At 49.5% G+C, this 23,294-nt stretch overlaps 9 protein-coding genes across 9 annotated transcripts; 5 read left to right on the top strand and 4 right to left on the bottom strand.

Moving 5' to 3' along the window:
• Nucleotides 1-394: 394 nt before the first annotated feature.
• Nucleotides 395-2,420, top strand: BGZ61DRAFT_535801 (fungal-specific transcription factor domain-containing protein; the record flags this gene model as incomplete). The annotated part of the gene is made up of 5 exons (XM_046254308.1): nt 395-469; nt 532-1,302; nt 1,353-1,979; nt 2,035-2,341; nt 2,383-2,420. 5 exons carry the CDS (start codon nt 395-397, stop codon nt 2,418-2,420), a joined length of 1,818 nt encoding a protein of 605 aa, XP_046100853.1.
• Nucleotides 2,421-4,413: 1,993 nt separating this feature from the next.
• On the bottom strand, nt 4,414-5,469 carry BGZ61DRAFT_481447 (zeta-crystallin; the record flags this gene model as incomplete). The annotated part of the gene is made up of 1 exon (XM_046249289.1): nt 4,414-5,469. One exon carries the CDS (start codon nt 5,467-5,469, stop codon nt 4,414-4,416), a length of 1,056 nt encoding a protein of 351 aa, XP_046100852.1.
• Nucleotides 5,470-6,720: 1,251 nt separating this feature from the next.
• On the bottom strand, nt 6,721-8,619 carry BGZ61DRAFT_359639 (general substrate transporter; the record flags this gene model as incomplete). Its single annotated transcript, XM_046241097.1, has 6 exons — nt 6,721-7,096; nt 7,175-7,533; nt 7,599-8,079; nt 8,142-8,221; nt 8,278-8,452; nt 8,525-8,619. 6 exons carry the CDS (start codon nt 8,617-8,619, stop codon nt 6,721-6,723), a joined length of 1,566 nt encoding a protein of 521 aa, XP_046100851.1.
• A 545-nt stretch (nt 8,620-9,164) lies between these two features.
• On the top strand, nt 9,165-11,081 carry BGZ61DRAFT_552019 (alkaline-phosphatase-like protein; the record flags this gene model as incomplete). Its single annotated transcript, XM_046255519.1, has 2 exons — nt 9,165-9,354; nt 9,445-11,081. 2 exons carry the CDS (start codon nt 9,165-9,167, stop codon nt 11,079-11,081), a joined length of 1,827 nt encoding a protein of 608 aa, XP_046100850.1.
• Nucleotides 11,082-11,171: 90 nt separating this feature from the next.
• Nucleotides 11,172-14,229, bottom strand: BGZ61DRAFT_590915 (fungal-specific transcription factor domain-containing protein). Its single transcript, XM_046256657.1, has 9 exons — nt 13,958-14,229; nt 13,878-13,903; nt 13,437-13,789; nt 13,187-13,381; nt 12,997-13,135; nt 12,531-12,949; nt 11,929-12,469; nt 11,801-11,874; nt 11,172-11,742 (listed from the first exon to the last, which is right to left on the bottom strand). Exons 1-9 carry the CDS (start codon nt 13,992-13,994, stop codon nt 11,268-11,270), a joined length of 2,259 nt encoding a protein of 752 aa, XP_046100849.1. The 5' UTR covers nt 13,995-14,229; the 3' UTR covers nt 11,172-11,267.
• A 474-nt stretch (nt 14,230-14,703) lies between these two features.
• BGZ61DRAFT_359676 (glycoside hydrolase family 79 protein) lies at nt 14,704-16,527 on the top strand (the record flags this gene model as incomplete). Its single annotated transcript, XM_046241099.1, has 5 exons — nt 14,704-14,884; nt 14,946-15,026; nt 15,109-15,568; nt 15,643-15,949; nt 16,012-16,527. The coding sequence occupies 5 exons, from the start codon at nt 14,704-14,706 to the stop codon at nt 16,525-16,527; spliced, it is 1,545 nt and encodes a 514-aa protein (XP_046100848.1).
• Nucleotides 16,528-17,360: 833 nt separating this feature from the next.
• Nucleotides 17,361-18,422, bottom strand: BGZ61DRAFT_359527 (uncharacterized protein; the record flags this gene model as incomplete). The annotated part of the gene is made up of 4 exons (XM_046241088.1): nt 17,361-17,581; nt 17,604-17,729; nt 17,820-18,078; nt 18,180-18,422. The coding sequence occupies 4 exons, from the start codon at nt 18,420-18,422 to the stop codon at nt 17,361-17,363; spliced, it is 849 nt and encodes a 282-aa protein (XP_046100847.1).
• A 673-nt stretch (nt 18,423-19,095) lies between these two features.
• On the top strand, nt 19,096-19,571 carry BGZ61DRAFT_359397 (Mss4-like protein; the record flags this gene model as incomplete). Its single annotated transcript, XM_046241076.1, has 2 exons — nt 19,096-19,161; nt 19,227-19,571. The coding sequence occupies 2 exons, from the start codon at nt 19,096-19,098 to the stop codon at nt 19,569-19,571; spliced, it is 411 nt and encodes a 136-aa protein (XP_046100846.1).
• A 1,000-nt stretch (nt 19,572-20,571) lies between these two features.
• On the top strand, nt 20,572-22,997 carry BGZ61DRAFT_457134 (TAP-like protein-domain-containing protein). Its single transcript, XM_046246613.1, has one exon. It carries the CDS (start codon nt 20,783-20,785, stop codon nt 22,835-22,837), a length of 2,055 nt encoding a protein of 684 aa, XP_046100845.1. The 5' UTR covers nt 20,572-20,782; the 3' UTR covers nt 22,838-22,997.
• The last annotated feature ends 297 nt before the right edge of the window (nt 22,998-23,294 follow it).

Raw genomic sequence — 23,294 nt, 5'->3', positions numbered from 1 at the left:
ACTCCAGAAATGATTCGTCAAAGCTTGATTAACAAGTAATCATGCCTTTATACGCCAACTATAGGGTAGGCAAACTATCACGTGCTACTCTACACCCCACCTAACACGACTCCACCCATCGCGACTCAACTTGGCCAGACGTATCTCCATAACCCTGCTCAGCGGATTCGGACCATCAGCTGCGTGGTCTAGCTACAGGCTTTATGTCAGCGTCTGGTGTTATGGTGGACACACCTATACAGCAATGGAGCCCAGTTCCAGGGCCAAAAGACACCGCATGACCCCGGCATGCGCCAGGTGTTACAGACTCAAACAAAAGGTATGCGAGTCCAGTAGCTCCTTTCTTGTTCGACACCTCTTATTGTCCTCTGAAGTGTGATAGAGGAACCCCGAAATGTCTCCGCTGTGTAGCAGCTGGAGTCGAGTGTGCGGCAATCAACCGCCAGACGTCGAGCGAAATCCCACGAAGGTATTCATTCCCACTTGACGAACATTTCACACAAACGTCTGACAAATAAAAGTCCTGTGCAGTATCTTGAACAGCGTCTAGCGGAGCTCCAGCATGGAAACGCCAAACAACACCTCGGACTTAGCAGCCCTAATCCCAAACACGAAGAAATGCTGGATATTGTAGCAACATCCATCACCGACCACCTCACCACGAATCTCTTTTACTCCCAACCAGTGTTACAGCACCGCGCAAAACTCTTCTACCCCTCAGAGAGACCCCCACTCAAAATCCCCATCCAGGGCGTCTATTATGATGCCCACCCAAGATCTGCCGGACAGGAGTACGCAACCCAATTCTCGCACTTTAATGCTGGGAAAATGCCCCTCGACGTGGCAAGACGCCTGTTCGAAAACTACAAGGATAATATCCTGCCACGGTTCCCTTGCTTCGTTGAAGCTGATCTTACCGATAAATTTAGCCAATTCTACCATGGCTTTGCTGACGATCAAACACGATCAAATACTACCCACTTCGTGATTACTGTCATTTTGGCTATTAGCTCTCTGTCTTCCAAACGCCATGACTTTCGAAAAGTTGCCGCATTAACCGAATCGTTACACGCTGACGCAATGCGACATATGGGTTTCCTCAGCGACGCATCAATCACGTCCCTGCAGTGCCTCCTCCTCCTCATCCAGCTAGCCTTGCTGTTTCCACATACCGGGAATCTGTGGTATTTGAGCGGCGAAGCCATGCGTATGGCCGTTGGCCTTGGACTTCACCAAGAGCCAGATTCGACCATAGTTTCAAGCTCTATTCACGTTGAGTTACGCAGGCGTATTTTCTGGGTGGTACGTGGCCACTGTGTGAGTTGTTGCATGAACCTACTAACACACTGAAGACTTATCAACTAGACCGAACTGTTGCAATCGCCGCGGGGTGCCCTATCGCGCTCGCTGATGAGCATATTACGACACAGCTGCCTTTCAATGGCGGTCGTGCGAGTGCTCGTCTGGACAGACCTATTCCCGGAATGTCCCATGCACACAAGGAGAAGCAGTTCTTGATTCAAACGCAAATGTGCTTGGTTCAGTCTCAAATCCACGCGGTTCAATTCTTCGACCATCCTATACCGGACCACATCTCTGACTATGAGTCATGGATTCAGCAAACAGAAGAGGCTGTCCTGAACCTGGTCCAGCATGTCAAAGCGGACGGCGTTGCCACAACATGGCTTGTATCTGCAGCTCACCAATGCCAGGTTTTACTTCACCGGCCCTGCTCTAGAAATATTGCAGTGTCAGAGTCATCGCTCACAGCAGCAGTATCCGCGTCCATCCAGCTCATAAATACATCATTAGAGTCTGCCATAGCCGGCGGCTTTGTGATTGTCTTTGAGCTAGCCAATAGCGCCTTTCAAGCGGGAATGGTTTTGTTGTATGCGTTGAGAAACCATGCCAACGAAGTACAACAAGCATCTCTTGCCAGCGATTCTCAAAATGCCCTAGATGGGCTAGTGCAACTTTTTGTGAGTACATATATACTAGCCAGATAACACGAACAAAGCTCAAGGCATACTGTAGGCTACGCTGTCTAGAAGGTGGCCCGCGCTGTCTGACACAGCCCACTACATCAAAGAGCTCGTGGAAACGAACCTTCGAAATCCCATAGGGAATCATGGATCTGAATATGACATGAATGTGCTCGAGGAACTGGATTGCTTGGTTACTCAGCGTCGGATCCACAGCATATATCATCGAAACATACTCCTCCTAGACCCAAACGGTACTCCCAGGTCTGAAGCATCAGCTCAGATCAGTCCCGGATTTCTCAACGATGAAACTTGGTGGCGCGACTTTATCAATGAGGATTTCGACATGGACGATCATGGTTCGTTATCGACTGCAGTTGTGGCTAATCCTGTCATGCAGGCGCCGATGCCGATGGAACAAGACTTGTCACCTCCTAGAGAAAATCTCCCCTCAAACGACTCTGGAATGGTTCTCGAAAAGATCCTGGATACTCTCCCTGCTTGCAGTTTCTGCCGAGACCGCCGTATCAAATGCCGTCGCCAACTTCCGGCATGCCAGGAGTGTCATCGAACCTCACGTGAATGTGTCTTCTTTGATCCGATCCTGTCAGAAAACGTTCCCTTCAGGTATACCCAAAGAATCCAATTAATCGAGACTGAATTAATATTCATGTTTTAACAGACGCATATGCTCGCTTGTTGAAAGAATCAAGAGTCTCGAACAGTCCACTTTGTCACAACCTACGATGTATGAACACATTGCACCTTCAATACCCCCCGAAGGCGTGATGTTGGTACCCTTGGGACTCCTTGGAGCTCAATCTCCAAACCAGCCGCAGCATCAACTGAGCCTTTCCACAAACACTCCATTCTTCGGACCGTGGAGTTCGTTGGGGCGTCTGAGAGTTCTGATGAAGCGCAAAGCGAACTGGACCATACCGCAGCGCTTACGGCAGACTTGTAACCGGAATGGGATTATTGACATTAGGAGTTTCATTCTAGAAATTGGTCGACCTCCTATTTCAGTGGCATCGGGTCTCTTTCATATTTTTTCTAGGTCTGCCAACTCTTTCTTTCCAATCTTAGAGGCAACCTCGCTTAAGACTATTCTATCTCGCTGTTACGAGAAGGATGACGAAACAGCATTCGGCCATTCCCAAGAACTCTTTTACTTAGTCCTTGCTATTGCTTCTTTGGTCGCAAAAAGGAATGAGCCTGTGTTGGCTTCTTGGGCCGACTCATACTTTCGCAAAGCCACAACGAGGCTTGATACAACCTGCGACCACTCCTCCAGACCCGCGAATATCTTGTTGCTCCAGAGAACGCTGCTGATATGTGTCTATCTCCTGCTGAGTCCAAACTCGGGAGACATCTGGAGGCATCTTGGATTTGCCATCCGTCTCTTTTTCGACTTATCGCATCGCCCGTCTATGGATGCGGACAAAGATCACGGCTTGTTTTGTACGCTTACCCGGACACTTTATTGTCTTGAGAGGTGTGTGGTATACAACCGTATTCTGGACTCGTCTCACAATCCTACCAGCCAAGTTTCCATTGCCTTCAGCAGGCCAACGCTACTGATTATCGGCGACAACCTTCGTGATGTGGGTAAACCCTCGATGCGGCAATGAAGCGTACCTAACAACTTCCAGGAACTGACTAGAAGCGCTTCAGAGACAATTGAGGAGCGCATCTCCATTTTCTTCTACCTTATTTCGTTTCAGAAGTTGCAAATTCATAGTGCGCTTCTAAGAAACCAAGGCCAAATCCACGCAAATGCCGACTGTCAAGAGTATCGAAATGGGCTTGACGAGTGGTTCGTGCGTTGGAAAGAACTTCTCGCGTCGATGAATGAGAACCAAGAAATGCATGGACTGGCCTCGTGGGGAGAACTCAACTACTATCATGGGCTCTTCATGATTTCTCAGCTCTGGCCGACACCCGGCGGTCGACCAGTGAATATTTGTGACAACATCTCAAAGGCATGCGCTGAAATGGCCCGGGATCAGCAAGTATCCGCGTTTCTTTCTACAGATCCTGGTAAGAGACAGGCATCTTGCATTTTCCCCATGAACTGGACCACAAGTCACATGGTTTTCCAGGTTGGATTAAACGTGTTCAACGAGGCCAAGGCAACTCTAGATGAGAGGCATAAAGAGGCAATATCGTTGATGCGGTGTTTTTCTCTCTTGTCACTACTAGAAGCTGATCCAGCCAATCTCTTAACCGGTCAAACAGAACTGTTGCACGGATTTTACGAGACGAGGGAGTTAGAAGACTAAATAAACTACACTGGATGGATGTATTTTCAACTCAAGTAAAGGTGTTGAGTTTGAATGTTCAATTTTGTCTACTGATTTCATCTTCCATCTAATTTTCAAGTGTACGGCTTGCAACTCATCACAAATCTGGGGCTGTTTTCTATACCTCACTACTCCTTCTCTACTCCTGCCGCTCCATCTGACTCTACGTTGACCACCACCTTGCCCGCCATGGAGCCCTTCTTCAGCCTGCTGAAGGCTTCCGAAACCTCCTCGAAAGCAAAGGTAGAATCAATGACCGTCTTCAACTTGCCCTCGCCCATCCACCGCGCTATCTGCGCGAGGTCCTCGTGCGAGTTCTCCATCAGCAGTGGCTTCCACTTGTGCTTCGAGCCACCGAGGAACGGCAGAAATGAGTTGCCGACAGTTGTATGGGCCCAGGTGTCCACGTTCATCCCGCCTCCAACAGAGACGTAACACCGCTTCCGGCCAGGCAGCATGATCTCGTTGCAGCCAGGGTGGAACAAGTCATGCGGCGATCCAACGACGTTGTCCACGACGTGGGCGAACACCCTGCCCTTCTGGCGCAGCGCGTCCATCACGTCGACCGTCTTATAGTCGATGACTTCGTCGGCGCCGAGATGCCGACACAAGTCAACCTTGTTCGTTGAACAGGTTACGGTAACGTGGCATCCGAGGGCCTTGGCCACTTGGATTGCAAACGTGCCGACACCACCAGATCCACCATTGATGAAGATTTTGTCCCCAGCCTCGATGTAAGGCGCGATGCTCTGGTAGGCGGCGAGAGAAGCCGTACCAGCGGCGCCAGCTTGTCGCAGGGAGACACCGTTCGGCAGCACGGCGACGCCGTCGTAGGAGGCCACCACATACTCGGCGAGCGATCCGGGCTTTATGGGATTCATGCGGCCAAACACGTTGTCGCCCGGGCTGATGTCGGTGACTTTGCGGCCGACGGCGACGACGCGGCCACTAAAGTCCAGACCTGGTGATCTCGGGTAGGAGCCCATGATTCGGGAGACGCCGCCGAGCTCGACTGGCCACCAGTCGGCTTTGTTGATGCCGGCCGAGATGACTTTGACAAGGAGCTCCCTCTTCCCTAGGGAGTCTGCGGAGGGACGAGGCGTGGTGATGAGCTCGAGATTGTCATTAATATTGCCGGGCTGGGTGATCCGCCAGGCACGGTAAGAGGTCTGTTCGTGCGCCATATTCGTGAGATGTTTTGTTACTCGCAGGGTTATATTGTTGTGCTGGGGAATCTGCTCAAGCCTGCCTCCAAGAGGTTTGGAGGAGGAGGCCAAGCCCAACCTTCAATCCTGGCTGCATGGTCCTTATAAAGGCTCACAACGGGACTCAGCGCATATGCAGCAGTCGGCGTTTAATTTCTTCGCGCTGGGCAGAACAAGCTTGTAGCCCTGCTTGTCGGCGACCTGCAGGGTCCCCTGGCCTGCCTTTGAGGCTCAGAGGTGGGCTTTGAAGTAGCCCAGGGGGCAAGATCCAAACCCAAACGAGACTAACGCTGAATCCTTTCAAACATGAAGTGCAAGTGTGGATACAGTAGGGAACCCAAAAAGGAGGAAGCCCACTGCTCAAACCAGCCTGTTGCTGGCCCCAGCTCAATCTCATCTCGGTTCCTAGCTGAGAAGAAGGGGAAAACACTTTGCCGTCTATTTTCCTGACTACGGGGTCTGCGGTATCCGACCCCAGATACCGGACGTGAGGTACATGATCTGGTGGATTAGGATGCCATAGTAAGCCATGCAGGTCAAGGTCTAGTAGTGGTAAGATGGTGAATTTAATATGACTAAGTATATAAATAGTTAATGGATTGTCTATCTACAAAATGCTAAATGATTGCGTATATATATTATGGTGCTTGTGAGGGATTATAACGGTCGGCCGTAATCCTTTGGTAATCCTTAAGGTAAGTTGATTACAGGTGGCTTGCTAAGGGAAGTGCGTAACTTAGAGTGATCTGGTCTGATTGAAAAATAAGACGGCACGCTTTTTCCTTTCTCTAAACTATATAATGCCTTCTGTCCTAACATGCTTATTACACTATAGCTATCGCAGCAGCTCTAATGGATCTTTCTTTCCCTTTCTTTCCCGAGATATCAGAAAGCAGTAGATCAATTGCTCTCTGTATCTCTCACCCCCAGGTGCCGGCTTTGTTGTTGCTTCCTCCTATCTTTTACCACTCTCCAGCTCCTACCCTGCGGACGGGTGTGGTCTGCACTAAAGGCCTCTCCCTCCAACAAATCATTCCACTTGTCGAACTCTCCTCTGCCATCTCTGTACCAGGCATCTCCCGCACGGGCTAGCCTTTTTAGCTTTACTCAATATCATATATAGATATATTGGAATATCAAGAATCTTGAGTTGAAAACAGCTCGAGGTTTCCATAATAAACAGGTCCTTATAAATGTTCTCACAGTTTCCTGGAACACTATTTAACCTACTTAAGCTTTCTCAACTCCATTCTCAATAGGGTTTTCCACATGCTTAATGTCTTCTTTGTAAACCTCTACAATAGTCTTTGTGCTGATCTTTGCAAAATTCCGAAGGGGTGCCCCGCTAGCGAAAAGCTGATCCACCTCTTCCAAAGATCTCCCTTTAAGCTCTGGAATAAAAAAGAAAGTCAAAACGATCATTATGAAATTAATGGTACCGTAGATATAGCCAACTTTACCACCAAGATTGGCATATCGTGCGTTGATCAGGTATGGCATGGTAAAAGAGGTGGCAAAGGTTGTGAGGACTGAAATAACACAAGCCAGCAGGTTTGTCTTTTCCTTAACGCGCTGAGCTGCTGTTTCGGAGACAATAACGTATGAGCTGTCATGCAAAAATCAGCATGTATCTTTAGGTAGGATGGAGTTGGGCTTGGCAATAATGGGCGATATGTGGACCTACCAAGGAGCCCAAGAAAGGTTGAAGAAGAACTGAAATAGCATAACAGAAGCTACCATGAGTTCCTTCTCATGTTGGTTGATGGTGTTCATGTTGATAGATCCCAGACCGCCGAGGATGAACAGAAATGCTCCCATCAAGAAACCGCCAGTCATGAGAATCGGCCGACGACCGGCGCCATCGATGTAAAACCAAGTAATGATGACGGCGCCCATTGATATGACGTTGGAGATTATGTTGAAGAGGAACGACTTGTCTCCATAGCCTTGCGACTGGTAGAATATGACACCGTATTGGGACGGAAACGCCTGGCCGGTGATCTGCTGGCCGAACATGGCTAAAACGGCTACGGCGGTACGGATCTGGTATTCCGTTGTCAACGTAGTTTCCAAAGTAAGAGGCAAATGCAGTGCAGACAATTACTCACCCGATTCGATTTGTCGAAAACTTCAGCCCAAGTGCCTTTCTCTTGGTGAGCATGAGCAAACGTCAACGCATCCGCCTCGGTCAGGATGTCTTCCTCGCTAACTCCCTTCCTTAATTTCTTCAGATTAGCCACTGCAAGCTCCCGCCTATCTTTGCTGAGTAGCCAACGAGGAGACTCGGGCAGAAAAGGCAAAAGCGCGGTGATGATTCCAGGCACCACAAGCTGCAATCCGATTGGGATCTGCCATGCTGCGGCCCCTTCGATATTCTTGGTGCCGTAGGTGATGATTGTGGAAACAACTTGGCCGAAGATGACCATTACTTGGATTGTCGAGCCAAACATGCCCCGGAGGACCTCGGGAGCCACCTCGGCTGAATAAATGGGAATGACCATAATGGCCATGCCAGTCATGGCGTATGTAATGACACGGCCGATTGTGAACTGGGCTGAGGTGGTAGCGGATGTTTGTAAGGCAACTCCGCTATACGCTGAGTTAGTTTGGAAGCGTCCTTCGCAGAGGCATTGACTGTTGGGGATACGCACATGAAGGATGCAACGCAAAGCAAGATAATGGCGGCTCCACGACCCCATCTTTCTGCTACCCAGCCACATACAATGCAACCCTGCAAGACATTATTAGGCTAATTGTATGAAATCAACGCGCATTCAGTACACGTACCGCCGCTTTGCCGAGAAAGGGGGTAGCAGTCATCACTGAGGACAGCCATCCGGGAAGGGCGCAGACATCGTCTTTGTCGCATTTTCCAAACTGACTGGCGAAGCTATGCATAGCTTGGACGCCTCCAAAGGTTCCAACGTCAAATCCGTAGTTGAAGGCACAGAACGCCATGTATCTGCAGAGAACTCAGGTTCAGTTATGGGGAGGGAATGCCGAGGCGGACAACTCTCGCAAAGAAAACACTTACAGCATGATGAAGACAAGCCGGCCATTGAAATGTCGCATGCGCTGGGCAACTGACATGCTTGTTGGCCCGGGGTTGTGGGATGCATCGCCAGCCATTTTGATGATAGCCCAACTGTCTGTTCTGAGCGGCAAAATTGCAAGGAAGTTCAATATAGCCTTTATTCTGGTGTTGGTAGAAGATAAACAGGGGCCGACACCTGATCGACTGCGATGCAAGGATGGTCTCCTGTGCTGAATGTGGAATGACGAGGCTCGCTATATATGTGGAATTTCTACGTAGTTGACGCTAGTCTTCCTGAAAGTCTGGGGAGTCTGGGGTCTAGGTTCTGGGGTTAGCTAGACGCAGGGTCCGGATGCTCGCTGCGAATGCCGGAGGCAAATGGGCGATCCCTACAGCGAAAGCCGGAGCGAAAGCCGGAGCGAGATCCGACGCCAACTCCGCTTCCCAACAAGCGATCCATGATCGTCCTATACGAGTTGCCGGTAATTCCGGTACAGTCTGAGTAGATGGCGGATCGACAGTGGCGTACTCTTAAAGGCCCATCATCCTCTTTGACGAGGGGGACCAAAACCCGAGACTCTAGCCTTAGCCGCAGAGGTACTGGCCGTTACATTGCAACCCATTTCCTACAAGCACCATCATGGAGGGAAAACGTCCAAATTTCCTTGTCATTGTTGCTGATGACCTCGGGTTTAGCGACTGCAGCTGCTTCGGCTCCGAGATCAATACCCCTCACATTGATGCCATCGCGGCTGAGAGCAATGCTATTCGATATACAAACTTCCACGTTGCTGCAGCTTGCTCTCCTACCCGCTCTATGTTGATGACTGGTAAGTCCAAGAGTATTTCATTTCAAGCAATGGGCCTGCAGAACACATTGCTCATGGGAAGAAAGCGATGTCCTGACAAGAGGAGCACAGGAACCGATCACCATATTGCCGGACTCGGCCAGCTCCAGGAAATCACCCGCGCTTCCCCGGCTCATTACGGTAAACCTGGTCACGAAGGCTATCTAAACCAACGTGTCGTTGCTCTTCCCGAGCTCCTCTCTGACGGGGGCTACTTCACTTGCATGTCTGGCAAGTGGCACCTCGGGCTTAAACCAGAGCACCACCCCATCCGTCGCGGATTCAAGAAGTCATTCGCCCTTCTACCCGGGTGTGCGAACCACTACGCGTACGAGCCGCAGTATAAAGATCCAAGCACAGAGCCCGGAAAGTTCTTTGAGACAGCCACGCGTGCCTTGCACGTGGAAGACGACAAGGTGCTTGGCCGACTACCAGACGGTTTCTACAGCAGCGACTCCTACGCCGACAAACTCATGTCATACCTCGACGACCGAACGCAGGAGGAGAAGGAGCAGCCCTTTTTTGCCTATCTCCCATTCAGCGCGCCCCATTGGCCTCTTCAGGCACCAAAAGATGTTTGTGATAAATACAAAGGCCTCTATGATGATGGCCCAGAGGCGTTGCGCCAGAGGAGACTTGCGAGACTTAAAGAGCTAGGGATGGTTCAACCAGACGTTACTCCGCACCCTGTCGTCATAATTGATGGGAAACCCGAAAACTGGGACGAACTTCCCGAGCATGTGCGTAAGGCTTCCAGCCGTGCCATGGAAGTCTACGCGGGCATGGTTGACCGCATGGACTGGAATATTGGCCGGGTGGTCGACTATCTGCGGAAAAGCGGCGAGTATGATAACACCTTCGTCCTATTCATGAGCGACAACGGAGCTGAGGGCGCGAGCTATGAGACTCAACCTATCGTTGGAGACAGTATAATGGCCCACGTGGAAAAGTACTATGACAATAGTCTGGAAAACATTGGCCGTGGAAATAGCTTTGTGTGGTATGGGTGCCGCTGGGCCCAAGCCGCCACGGCTCCCTCACGACTCTACAAGATGCATTCGACCGAAGGCGGATGTCGAGTGCCTCTAGTAGTGCGACCACCTGTGGGCAAAGGCGCCAACCTGGCACCCAGCAAGGGCATCATCACCGACGCATTCTGCACTGTCATGGACATCGTGCCAACAATCCTGGAAATGGCCATCCTGCAGCATCCCGGAACGTGTTACAAAGGCAGAGAGATTGCGCCTCTTCGTGGTCGAAGTTGGACCAAGTTCTTTTCGCTCATCTACTCCAACGTGGAAGCCAATGGACACGCCGAAGCCGAGGTCCATGGCCAGGACTATGTGGTGGGATTTGAAGTGGCTGGCTCAGGGGCTCTGCGGCGCGGTGATTGGAAAATCACATTCGTACCAGCTCCCAAGGGTCCGCAAAGGTGGGAGCTATTCAATATCCGCCAAGATCCTGGAGAAGTAACGGATCTGTCTGAACAGCACCCTCATCTTTTGGAAGAAATGTTGAAATTGTGGGATGAGTATAAAAATGATGTCGGCGTCGTTGGTCTGGCCGGAGAGTATGAAAATGGTATCCAGGGAGATGCAAGGACATCTTTGGTGGATGAGATGGACGACCCTTACGCGTGGATCAAGTATATTGGACGCCCTGAAATAACGCCAGAGAGGCTAAAGGGTGTCATCCCAACTGTATCATGAAGGAAAAGGTTTAAATATCGCCTTTGCTCGTGACATCCATGACGAAGTAATCGGTTTGTTTTACATCTTTACTTAACATCATCAGATAGATCAAGGCCATGCAGTATTTTAAACAATAAAGACAAAAGTTTAGTGCTACAACCAGCACCCTGACTAGGTATTGGCTACTACTGCCGCAAAACTTCACTAGGCAGGACCTTGATTACCAAATTCTGTCCAAATAGGCAGTTCAGATAAGTCGCTCATGTTCCACGTCAAGTAGTCTGACATTTCACCCGCCGTTCGAATGTAATCCTCTACAGACGGTTGGGCAATCTCCATATCCATCATTTCTGGCTCATCAACCCAGCTTGACTCCATGCCTTGTCCAATCGCTGGCACTGCATGCTGCAAAGGAGCAAGCCCTCTTGCGCGTGTTACTGAGTGGGTGTGTTGCTCTTGGGATCTTCCTGCCGTGGCGTCATTGAACGAAATATTGGGCGGCTGTTCACGACCTGGAAGCAGTCGTTGTTGCGAATCTTGTATTTCGCAAGAGGAGAGAGTTCTGGGGCTGGAGTTCTGGTGTGCGCGCAACTCGGTTTGAGCCCGACGAAATGGTGCCAGATTGGACAGATGATGGACGGCAGCGGAGCCAGTAACCTCTGGGGACATTTGGTGAGGCCTATATGAGATTGTTAGAAATGGACCAAGGAAGCAAGCGTCAGGACTGCTCAACATACGTTGGGGAGCACTGCCATTCCTCAGCAATGTCTCGGAACCCGAAGAGCACACACAGTGGTAGTATGGTACGTAGCTGCAACTAGTTATAGTCACAATATTCAGGAATGGATACAGCATGGGGACTTACATGGGTACTATGGCCATCCTTATCCACGTGCAAGAAGTTAAGGAATTCAAGTATTTTCCTTATGTTGTGTCCTGTCTTGTTCGTGGAGTCGTCGCCGCCCACCACCGTTGCCGAATGGATGATCTGAACTTTTGCAGATTCTAGTGCTGCGTCTGCACAAAAACTGTCTTCAAAAGCGTCTCGTCCGTGAATCAATCCTTTTTGAATCAAATCAGATACGGCGTTGGCGTGAAAGCGGCAGCGTTCCTGGCACCTGGACCGGAACTCAGGAGGGCTATGGAGGAAAGAGGCTGCTAGTGGAAAGCTAAAGCCCGCGAGAGATGTTCTCGTGAGGTCGAAAATTGCGGCGTTGTACATGAGATGTGGTGAAAACACAACGCCAAGGATATGCTGATCCTTGTGAATGTACGTGTTAAGGTCGGTAATGCGAAATTTGTCTGGAAGATTTTCGTAGAATGTGTCGAGCTGCTGGATGATGAACATAAATGGAGATGCAGAGTCCCATATGTTCATCTCAGACGATGGCTCAGTGCGGATAAGTCTTTGTTCCATAAATCAGTTCCGTTAAGCCACTGGAATATTCGGACACAGAGGCTATTTACCTGAGAACTTTGCCCCGAAGTCTGATCAAGATAGCGACTAAGGATGGAAGATCTAAATCTTTGACAAAGGGAAGTGTGCTCGGGCATTCAACCCAAGACAGGAAATGTTGAGGAGAAGGGGTTTGAAGAAGAAAATCCTTGTCGGAACGGGGCAGTGGTATCTGTGGAAGGTCTTCTCTCCATGAGGAATTCTTGTTTACTCCGGAAGACATAAAAACGTCGAGCGTATAACAAGACCAAACGACTCTGTATTCTATCTCTTCCTTGAGACTGTGTGGCTGTGGCTCTGTGGCGTCCAAGGTTGCTGGCGGATTGTCAAGACCCAGAAGCCGCATAGTACGAAACACGCAGCCGGATAGGATGAAAGCCAAGGAGTGTTGATCCGTTCTGAGTCCGTACTCACAAAGCAAAATCATTGCCTTCCTTAGTTAGCTGTATGAATAGGATCAGTGTTACGGACACGAACCATTACGTGCTGGATCGTGGGGAGATGGATATCTTCCAGCACCATTCTGCGGGCTTTCTCAGCCCACAGCTCGCCCGGAACGGGACGCGCGGAAAAATTGGGTATTGACGAGGATGTCAAGGATTCGAGATATAAGAATCTGTTTAATCTATTACTGGCTGGTTCTGTGGGTCGGAGGGTGGAATCTTTCCTTGCGCTTAGTGCGCACATGACATAGAGCAGAGGCTCGCCGTAATCCTGGACGGCGCTGGCTTGAGCCATGGAATGCATGAAAGACGGTTTGTGGATGAATCCCAAACATCTCAAATTGTGGAACCGATCAAAGTAGATATTGATAAGGTGATTCCTTAACTTTGGGTCTTCGGGGATTGTATCCGAGTACAAACTAGGTGCACGTACTCAGTAATTGTCCAGTCAATGGTTGGTCGTGGAGTACTTACCGAGCATCGAGACCCGGGAGCAACTGATCACGCTCCAGTAGATGGATATGATCAGATGGGCTAGCACTCGAGTCGTCTTGATCACCGGCCTTGGAATGGTAGACGCACTTGAGACATTTCGCGACGCATCTTTGACACGCCGGCTTCGTTCTCGTGCACCTGCTTTTCGAAGCGCGACACTCATGGCATGACCCGACGCGCCTCTTCTCGATGCCGGCGGCCTTGAAGATGTCATTGGTAGACTTGAGCATCTCAGATCTGGAGATAGATCCATGATCGAGCTCGTAGCCCGGGCATGTCACACCTAAACGATGGCATTTACGGCAGCTTGGAATTGTACGGTCACACCGCACCTGGCAGTTCAAGTCAGCGATAAATGGAAGTATAGATAGACCATTTGCCCTGGCCAGTAAACATAAACTGGAAAGGGTTAAGATTTACCTTTCGTGATCGACAGACCAAGCAGCCTAGGAGTCCAACAGGTCAGTATCGACTCATTACCTCCAAGCTGAGGGGCTCACCAGTCTCGGCATGAGTAGGAGAGTTGTCTCTAGGCATGGCATCGGCGGCCTGATTGACTGGGCGGAAGAGGGACTACGGTGAGGCTGACGTGAATGGATGAAGATGGTTACATTCATGCCGGGTTTTCGGCTGCCCTTCTCCGCAAGTCCCCCGCACGCCATACGCGAGCTTATTCAACCATTGCGGAGTGAATTGAACTGCCCATCTAGGTAGTAGGCCGCTAGAAGCATTAGCCACGTCATTAGATTCTACCCAACATGTTCATTCACCGACCTGACTCGCAACTTTCAATCATTCCGGTGGGGACGTGAAAACCGGAGCGGTCAGCGCGACAATGGATGTGATTGTCGAATCAACAGCCCGAATCTGTTCCACTTTCCCCGCCTCATCTCCTTAGTGCCAGCGAATTCCGCGAACGAGTCGGCCGAAAGCCGCCAGGCGGAGCGAATGCCGATGAGGTCCAGCGCCGACTTCCGTGGCCTGTCCCGGCTTGGATATTGCACCTTCAGCTCACCATGATCCGTATTGGCGCAGGGGTCTGTAGTCGACCGTAATTGAAAGGTGTTTGCGAATGATCATGGAGGATTGCGTAATAGGCTAGCCAGCAAATTTTGATTTCCTGGGGTATAGCTTGAGGAAGATCTGCATATACACCATCATCTATAAAAGGCTCAAGCCTGGTCCAGATATCAATTTGTCACCAGTGAGATTTCCAGAATTGCCACACTCTTCAATCAGCAACACAATGGTTTCATCACTTAGATCAGCCCTCACAGTGGCTGTTTATGGTGTATCGGCCTCATTTGCTGTTGCAGAACCTATTCAACTTTCCTCTCCCGAGAAAGTTCCTGTCGGTGCTTCATGGGTTGTTCCCCATGACTTTGCGTCCTTTTCCTTTCCGGCCCATTTCTTCACCGACTATACAGGTGTGTATCGATATGTTATACAGTATTCGCTTTGATTAAATCCGAGCTTACTTGTTTATAGGAAACCTGACCCATCCAAACCTCTTTTCACGAGATATATTTGACCTGCTCTATTCAAAGACTGGTGCTCATCCTTTCATCCGTGTTGGGGGTACCTCTACGTAAGAATCACTTGAATTATACCCATCTAATACAGCACTAATAGACCATGTATAGGGATCGAGTTTGGTACAATGCCAGTCAAGAGATCGCCGCGTACAACTGGTGGAATACAACAGCGTCATTTACCACCCAGTACGGTATTCCTGACATGGTCTACATCGGTCCCCATTTCTTTGATGGCTTTCTCAACTTCCCTGGCACCCGGTGGTCCTGGCAATTGAACATGGGCAACACCTTTGGCAAGAAGGGTGGCCTAGAGAATGCCATTGAAGTGGCCAAGATTGTCATGGACTATACCAAGAACTCTCTCGAAAGTTTTGAGCTTGGTAACGAACCCGACTTGATGGTGCCGTTCGGTCATCGTAGTGCAGGTTACTCAATGGGGGATTATGTGAGAGAATGGAATGAATACGCTGCAAATACTTCTGAGCTCGTGCTTAAGCACAACAAGTACGGATTGGCAAAGCGGCGTTTCTTTCAAGGATTGCTTATTGCCGGAGCTAACAACCCCGAATGGCACTTGTGAGTCCGCCACAATCCCCACCTATATACCACGTTTTGGCTCAGTCTTTGCTAATTACGTTGCGTCTCAACAGTGAGGAAGCTTTCCAGGACGGCTTGGATCAGCATGGATTTGTCAAATCCATTTCCTACCATCAGTACGCAGCAAGAAATCAGGAATGGGTGCGGTTGCAAAACTCTTATATGAACCACACCGCGAATGCGCACAATGTCACGCAATACGAAAACATCATCGAGTCGTGCCATGAGTATCACCCAGCACTCCCATTTGTTTTGGGTGAAACAAACAGCAACTCATACAATCTCAACATGTCCCAAATCGAGGGCGTATTTGGTTCTGCTCTCTGGCTCATTGATCACCTTCTTATGGGCATGGCCACGGTAAGCAACATTGGAGATTATATGTCTACTTCTTGAGCTAATCATGAACCCTAATGTTTAAGAACATTACTCGATACAACCTCATCCAAGGAACTACATTCGGATATAGTGCCTGGGTCCCCGTGACTCGAGACGGCGTTAAACCCCACGTCCGGGCTCCATTATACGGTCAGATATTTGCTGCTGACGTCCTTGGCCACCACCCTAAAGTCCAAGTTTATCCCATCCCCCAGCTTCCTTGGAATGTGTCTGCATACGGTATATACGAGTCTGGCGGTCTAGCCAAGTATTTGGTAATTAACTTTGACGAGTGGAACTCCACAACTCGTTATGAAAGGCCCGTCCAGAAAATTACCTTGGACTTACCTCTCTGGGTTAAGAATGTTAAAGTCGAAAGATTGACTGCTAATGGCGCAAGTGCTGATAATGATATTAAGTGGGCGGGTCAGAGCTGGAACTATACAAGTGGCAGGTTAACTAAAACTGGAGCAAAGTCTTGGGAAGGCTATGCAGTAAAGAAGGGGAGAGTTGGAGTGGATTTGAGAAGTACTGAGGCTATGCTTGTATCCATATATTGAAGTAGTATTGAAAGATATTCAAAGTCTTCGATCTCTGAATTCTATATAGCACGCTATCTATTCTACATCTAGAAGACTTCTCTAAACCCTCCTACACTCTAGCTAGCACTGGCGCTGCCGGGTTGCTGTCGAACGAGTCGTTAAGCTACTTAAACTGCCCGTGCAAAATACAACGGGGTATTAAACAGGTCAAGACTCACTTCCACGGCAGTGCAGCTTCAATCGTATCGCCTCTCGCAACGTCGTGTATCAAGTGGATTGTTTGAGACAGTCAACAGTGGCAGGGTTTATCGTGGGTGTGCCATGGGAGACTGTTATCCCCAGGAGTTTATTCCAAAGCTCATCGAAGCGTGCCAGGCGGGAGGTTTCCGTTTACTGACATCATGCATCAGTATGCAGCCACGAAGGTGAAAGAGGCAATATCTCGGCTGTCAGCTGTTAACTTGTTGAACTGATTCTGGATGGCGACATCTGCCGGAGTGCCCTCGAACGGTGTTGCTCTCGGAGGCAGTGCCACCGAGATCCTACTCCTCATCAACTGGTAACCTTTGCCTCAGAAAGATGAAATGAAGAGACCACCTCTATCATTTTAAATTTCAACTTCAATGGGTTGTGAAATGCCGCCTCCGATATCTATTATAAAATACACTGCAACTTTTCCAGGACACGGTAGAGTAACCCAGCTCCAACACAATATATCAAGTCCTCTGTCACATTCAGCAAGCACGCGGTACAGAAGCGTAGAAATAATACTCTGAACAGCGATTCAACAGCGATAGAAACCTGCTAACACTTCTTGTAGAAGCATTAGTCTTATAGTCATTTGGCTAAAATCACATGGAAGTGAAACCCCCGTCTACCGGCAGCCCAATACCTGTAATCCAACTATTCTCTTCCGAGGTTAGAAACACAGCCGCTTTGGCAATATCCTCAGGCTTTCCCAAGCCCCTAAATGGATGCTGCTTTTCAATGCTAGCTTTAACCTCGGCCTGGGCTCGACCTTGAATTGATGAGATGAACGTGGTCTCTGTATCTGTTGGAAGTGTCAATAATGCTTTGATTCATGAGGCCAAGACTGGCAAAAGAGATAAGCAGCTTACAACCCGGACAAATGGCATTCACATGTATCCGATGAGGTGCACAATCCACTGCTGCAGCCCTTGTAATGCCCATGACTGCATGTTTTGATGCAACATAACCCACTGCCATTCATTAGTTACCATATAGGTAGAAGATCCTCTTCCACCCTGCTACTTCAACGAGCAGACACAATCAATCGAATAACGACTTACCAATCATACCCGATCCCACTAAACCAAATACACTCGCCGTATTGAGAATCCAACCACGATCGCCACAGGGCAGCGGCTCCTGCTTGATCATTTGTGCAGATGCGTATTTACATCCAAGAAAGACACCGGTTGAGTTGATGGCGAAATCTTTTTCCCAAATATCTTGAGAAAAATTCCAGATATTCTGAGGATTGCTTGATTCCAGCGCCACCCCCGCGTTATTCACCATACTACATCCCAAAATTGTTAATACAATTATCTTCAACGGCGCTTACCCGCCCAAATAACCATTAGAGAAAGTAGTTGGGGGAATCAAACTCACATATCCAGGCGTCCAAACTTCTCTGTTGCGCGCGCGACTAGACTCTCTACATCTTCTGCTTTGGTGACGTCGACCTTGACAAACTCGGCTGTGCCCCCTTCCTTTGTGATCAGATCGGCTGTCGTTACCTCCGCCTCCCCAGACACTTCATCGACTGATCGTTCCCGCAGGTCTGCGCATACGACAACAGCGCCCTCGCGGTGGAATTGTAGCGCAATAGCGCGGCCGATGCCGCTGGACGAACCAGTTACGATTGCTACCTTCGATTGCAGGCGGGCCATTATGGGCGGGCGTGGAGTTTAGGGGTGATGGGTTGGTGATGGTTATGACGCTGGTGATGATGCCACTTGGGCCGGAGTTGGGTTCAAATGCAACGGGAATACGGGTTCTTTGAAAGATGTAGCTATATATATACGTCCATATATTTCGGCGTCTGAGTTCCTGATTTACCCTTGGGTGACTCAACATGCAGGGCGCTAACTTGGATGAATGATTCTATGCGTATAACACCATTTAGTTGCCCCCTCCCCCTCATTTATGGTGTCTGATTTGGCAATTAGCCTCGGGTGACTGAACTTGCCGTAGGCTGCCTCGGTGTATGAATCTGCTCGTATAAGATCATCCGTCACTTAAGATCGACCCCCTCTCCTCCCCCTCTTTTTATACAACGCTAGAATCTGTAGCGCTAATGCAGACTTTCTTGACGCACCTTTCTTTGGCGTCAAATGCACCCCGCACCCCGCAATGTTCCTAAAGGCACCATGACTCGGTTACTATGACTCGATTACTATGAATCAGTTGCGATGACTCGATTGCTTAAGAAGGCGAAACTTAAGGACATACGACAGCCTCCTAAGGCAATTATTGACATCGCCTCCTCTTTCAAACACAGCACTTACACTCTATCTCACTGTCTCTCTGCATCTTTGCAAAGACTCGAACTAATCGGACAGTATGCAAGAAGGTGGCTGTTTATGTGGCGACATCCGGTATTCATATACTGGCGAGCCTGTTGTAAATGTACACGCGCTCCTCTCTTATAAACCCCTATAAACATAACGGTAGAGCTAACACACACAAACCAGGCTCTATGCCACTGTAACGACTGCAGAAAGCTTTCTGGTAGCACCTTCAGTCTCAATTTCCTTGTCCCAGAAGGCAACTTCAAACTTATCTCTGGATCCCCAAGAACCTTTACGAAGACGGCCGACAGCGGCAACAATATCACAAGCTACTTTTGTGGGAACTGTGGAACGACGCCCTTTCGAGACGGTGACTCCTTCCCAAATCTGAAAATTATAAAGGCTGGCACTTTGGATGATTCTACCATTCTTAACGATGCGAAACCAAACCTGGAAGGTTATGCTCCATCCCGTTTGAAGTGGATACCTGCCATTCCAGAAGCCTCGCAGCAAAGCCCTATATCTTAATGGAGATAGGTTATTCTTAGAAGTATAATATCGCAATGCCGCTGCGGCAAAGTGGACGTATACTCCTTTCGCAAGCACTGCATGTTTGGTCCACATCCTGTGTCGGACAAAGATCATACCTTAAGCAGGACCAATGAATGAATAAAATTCAAATATTCAGCTTCAGAGGACTAGCCTCATAGGATCAGGTGTGCTAGGCTATTTACAATTCCCAAGTTTATTGTTCGCACCTTTTAGAAGCGCAGTATTCTTTCTTATCTGCTGATTAGTCTTGCCTCACTTGACCAGCACTAACCTCACTTGAAGTATCAAGTCAAGTTGACAGCCTAATATATTTCAAGTAACTTCATAATGCCCCAAACTTGATTTAATTAAAATCCCATATTTTGTGGGTTTTCTTGCGCGACAATCCTGGTAATGCCGCGGACTCGTCGAGCCCCAGCTGTGACCCCAGTGGATTCGACGCACTCGAGCATGTTTCCTGCGCTAAAGTAAATACTAGAGGGGTCGCTAAGTAGGTGGGAAAACGTCGTTGATTAGGAAAATAAAGATACATCAATCATTCATTAGATTATATGGGAGAGTATATCACTCGTTCATAATACTTTATATCGGTACCCCACGTAGCAGCGCGTGTTATTTATCTGCATGGCCCTATTGACCTACCCTGTATGTTACACTTTGAAGTTGCATCTGAAGCAAGCAAGGTTTATCCCTGGTGTGCAGTAGGTGTCTGTCAACTTTATCTGGAGCGACACGGGGTGGCGGTGAATGAGGTAATTAGGTGGTAGTGCAGCCTTTGAGGAGCATGCGGTTGTATTTGCTCATGGAGCGTGTAGCGTGCCAAGCCAAGCCCGAGTTTATAGTGATTCCACACACCAACTTTAATGTTACAGAAAGCATGGCAAGTATACTTGATTCTGGGCTTATCAAGAGGCGTCAAACAGATAACCCCCCCACACCTCTTCTGAGACCAGAAGAACTGATATCACCGGATCATCGGCATCATTCCCGATAAGAGACACGACTAAATCCATCACGAGGACATCTGCACAACGGGAGAACCTCGGACCAACGCTCCCAGCCTCCCCTCTCCAAGAGGAATCGCGACTGCGACGTCTCCAACCAAAACTACCTCAAGTTTCCGCTCCGCTTCCGATTCCGCTGCTGGACTAAGTGCGACACTATCTTTGTGCGACGTTTATAAAATCATGGCGAAGCCCTGGCCTTCTTTGATACCGCCGAACCATGTCCCGCCAACCGCTACGTCGAGCTCATTTTTATCCAGATTAAACGCCCGTGTTCCTTTCAAAATCCCACTCGTCTGCATCTTGCTCTGGATAATTGCCTCGTTTTCGTATCGTCGCAGCGTAGAGATCGGCGCTCCATGGCGCTTCGGAGAGCATCCCGACGCTGAACCACAGCACGAATTCCGCTGGGAAGACATCACGCCACAATCGTCGCTTCATTACGTGCCTTGCTACTCTTCCTTCCAATGTGCGCGTCTCTCTGTGCCACTAAATTGGAATGCGTCGACGACCGAGCACGAGACTGGTCCCCGTGCAGCCATAGCTATCATTAAGCTCCCAACAAAAGTCCCCGTGACGGATCCAAGATATGGCGGACCGGTCTTGGTGAATCCAGGTGGCCCCGGCGAGTCTGGTGTTTACCAGGTGCTCACCGACGGCAAGAGTCTACAGAAGATACTCGATGACCCTGTATTGCCCGATGCCGGTGAGCCGGGCACTGTGGGCGGAAAGTATTTTGATATCCTCTCATTCGACCCACGAGGTGTAAATAACACCACACCTCAATTGCAATGTTTCTCAGACGCCTTTGATCAACAGTCTTGGCTGCTCAGCCTGCCCGACTATGGATTGCTGTGGCACAGTGAGAGCATTACTGGGATAGAATGGGCGAGAGCAGCTGCCCTGGGAGCCAGTTGTTCATACGGCGAAGATGAAACGGGCATTCTTCAGCACTTGAATACGGCTCAGACGGTTCAAGACATGCTGCAGATTGTTGAAAAGCATGGAGAGTGGCGAGAAAACGAGGCAAGAGAGTTGCTATCGCGTGCTCCAGTCTCATGCCAAAGGAGCACATCCGGCATTATCAACCGGACAGCATATCAACCAGGTCAAGAACTGATGCAGTATTGGGGAATGAGCTACGGAACTCTCATCGGCGCGACCTTTGCAGCAATGCACCCAGACCGAGTCGGTCGGGTGGTCATCGACGGCGTTGTCGACCCGGCAGACCACTACGCCGGGACTTGGCTCACGCAGCTGCAAGATTCCGACATGATCATCTCCAAGTTTTGCGAGTACTGCTTCCAGGCCGGTCCTGAGAAATGCGCTCTCTACACTGGCTCTTCGCCAGCCGACGTCGAGGCCCGGCTTACGTCCATCCTGCTTTACCTGAAAAGCAGTCCTATCGCCATGCCCCCATCTCATTCGAATGAGGGCCCGGCCTTCATCACCTATGGCGACGCCCATCTTGCGCTTCTGTCGGGAATGTACTTCCCCTTCGCTGTGGCAGAGGACTTTTTTGACTTGCTCGTCGCACTCGAGAGCCGAAATACGTCTTCTCCAGCCCTCTTGCGAGTTATATCCACCAAGCAGGGAACACTCAACAAGGCGGGATGCGAGCCAAAGGGATCCCATCCGGAAGAGCGAGTGCCCTACGTCTCCGGCTTTGGCTCTTTCCAGGCCATTTCATGCATGGACAGCGGAAACGTTGAGGTTTTGACCCGCGAGGGATTTAATGACTATCTTGTGGAAATCGAAGCACAGGGACGGTGGATCAGCCCCAGTTGGGCTCGCAATAAGCTGTCTTGTCTGGGAAATACAATTAAGCCGGCTTGGAACCATGGTCTGGCGTTCAAGGAGCAGGAATGGGCAAATACATCTTACCCGCTGCTCATTGTTAGCAACACACACGACACGGTAACGCCCCTGCGAAACGCCCGTAGAGTATCGACGCTATTCCCGGGGAGTGTGGTACTGCAGCAGGATTCCCAAGGCCACTGTTCGCACTCGAATCCATCGCTGTGCACTGCGAAAACAATCCGAGCGTACTTCCAAACGGGTGATTTGCCGGCTGAAGGAACCATCTGTGAACCCGCTATAAGGCCATTCTTGGGCTGTACCGCAGGGAATGATGGTGGGAGGGGCGAGTGCAAATATACTAACCGCGAGGAGGCGAGGCTCTGGGAGACAATGGTTGAGCTTGCGGATCCGTTTGGGCTACGGCCGAAGGACACGTGAAGTTATAGTTTGTAGATGCCCATGGCTGATCTCTGGAGAGAGTTATGATGTCGGCTGGATGTATTTACGTAGCAGACGGTTGGTCTGGCCGATGATTGGAGTGATTATAGCGTTTATGATCCTATGAATTGACTAGAGGAGAATTCTTTATGACATCACATTACAGGAAACTGCCGCTATAGTCGGAGTTTGCTGGGTTGTCCTAAGGTTTCAAATGTGCTCACCATCACTCCAGATCCGCCCAACTCGCCCACTCCCGGCCGCCAAGATGGCCAATACGAACGAATGGTTCCTCAGAGACTTCAAGGTGCCAGTTTCGACCAATACCAGAATCAACGAGGCATTAGCTTTCTATTGTGTCAGATACCTCTCCTAGCAGCTCTATCCCGGATATCTTAGAAGTTCAAAGCACAGCAATTTTGAACTGTTCGTCACCTATTCAACCCATCCAGAACAA

This window comes from Ilyonectria robusta, assembly GCF_021365365.1.
Source record: "Ilyonectria robusta strain PMI_751 chromosome Unknown BGZ61scaffold_18, whole genome shotgun sequence".
Lineage (NCBI taxonomy): Eukaryota > Fungi > Ascomycota > Sordariomycetes > Hypocreales > Nectriaceae > Ilyonectria > Ilyonectria robusta.
This window is presented reverse-complemented; position numbering and strand designations above follow the sequence as displayed.

Coding starts and splice junctions, on each gene's coding strand:
- BGZ61DRAFT_590915 (XM_046256657.1), bottom strand. CDS start 13,994: ATGCCTAGAGACAACTCTCCTACTCATGCCGAGACTG. Junction 13,904..13,957: donor TCCTACTCATGCCGAGACTG/GTGAGCCCCTCA, acceptor TTGGACTCCTAG/GCTGCTTGGTCTGTCGATCA. Junction 12,470..12,530: donor CTTCGGGGCAAAGTTCTCAG/GTAAATAGCCTC, acceptor TATGGAACAAAG/ACTTATCCGCACTGAGCCAT.
- BGZ61DRAFT_457134 (XM_046246613.1), top strand. CDS start 20,783: ATGGCGAAGCCCTGGCCTTCTTTGATACCGCCGAACCATGTCCCGCCA.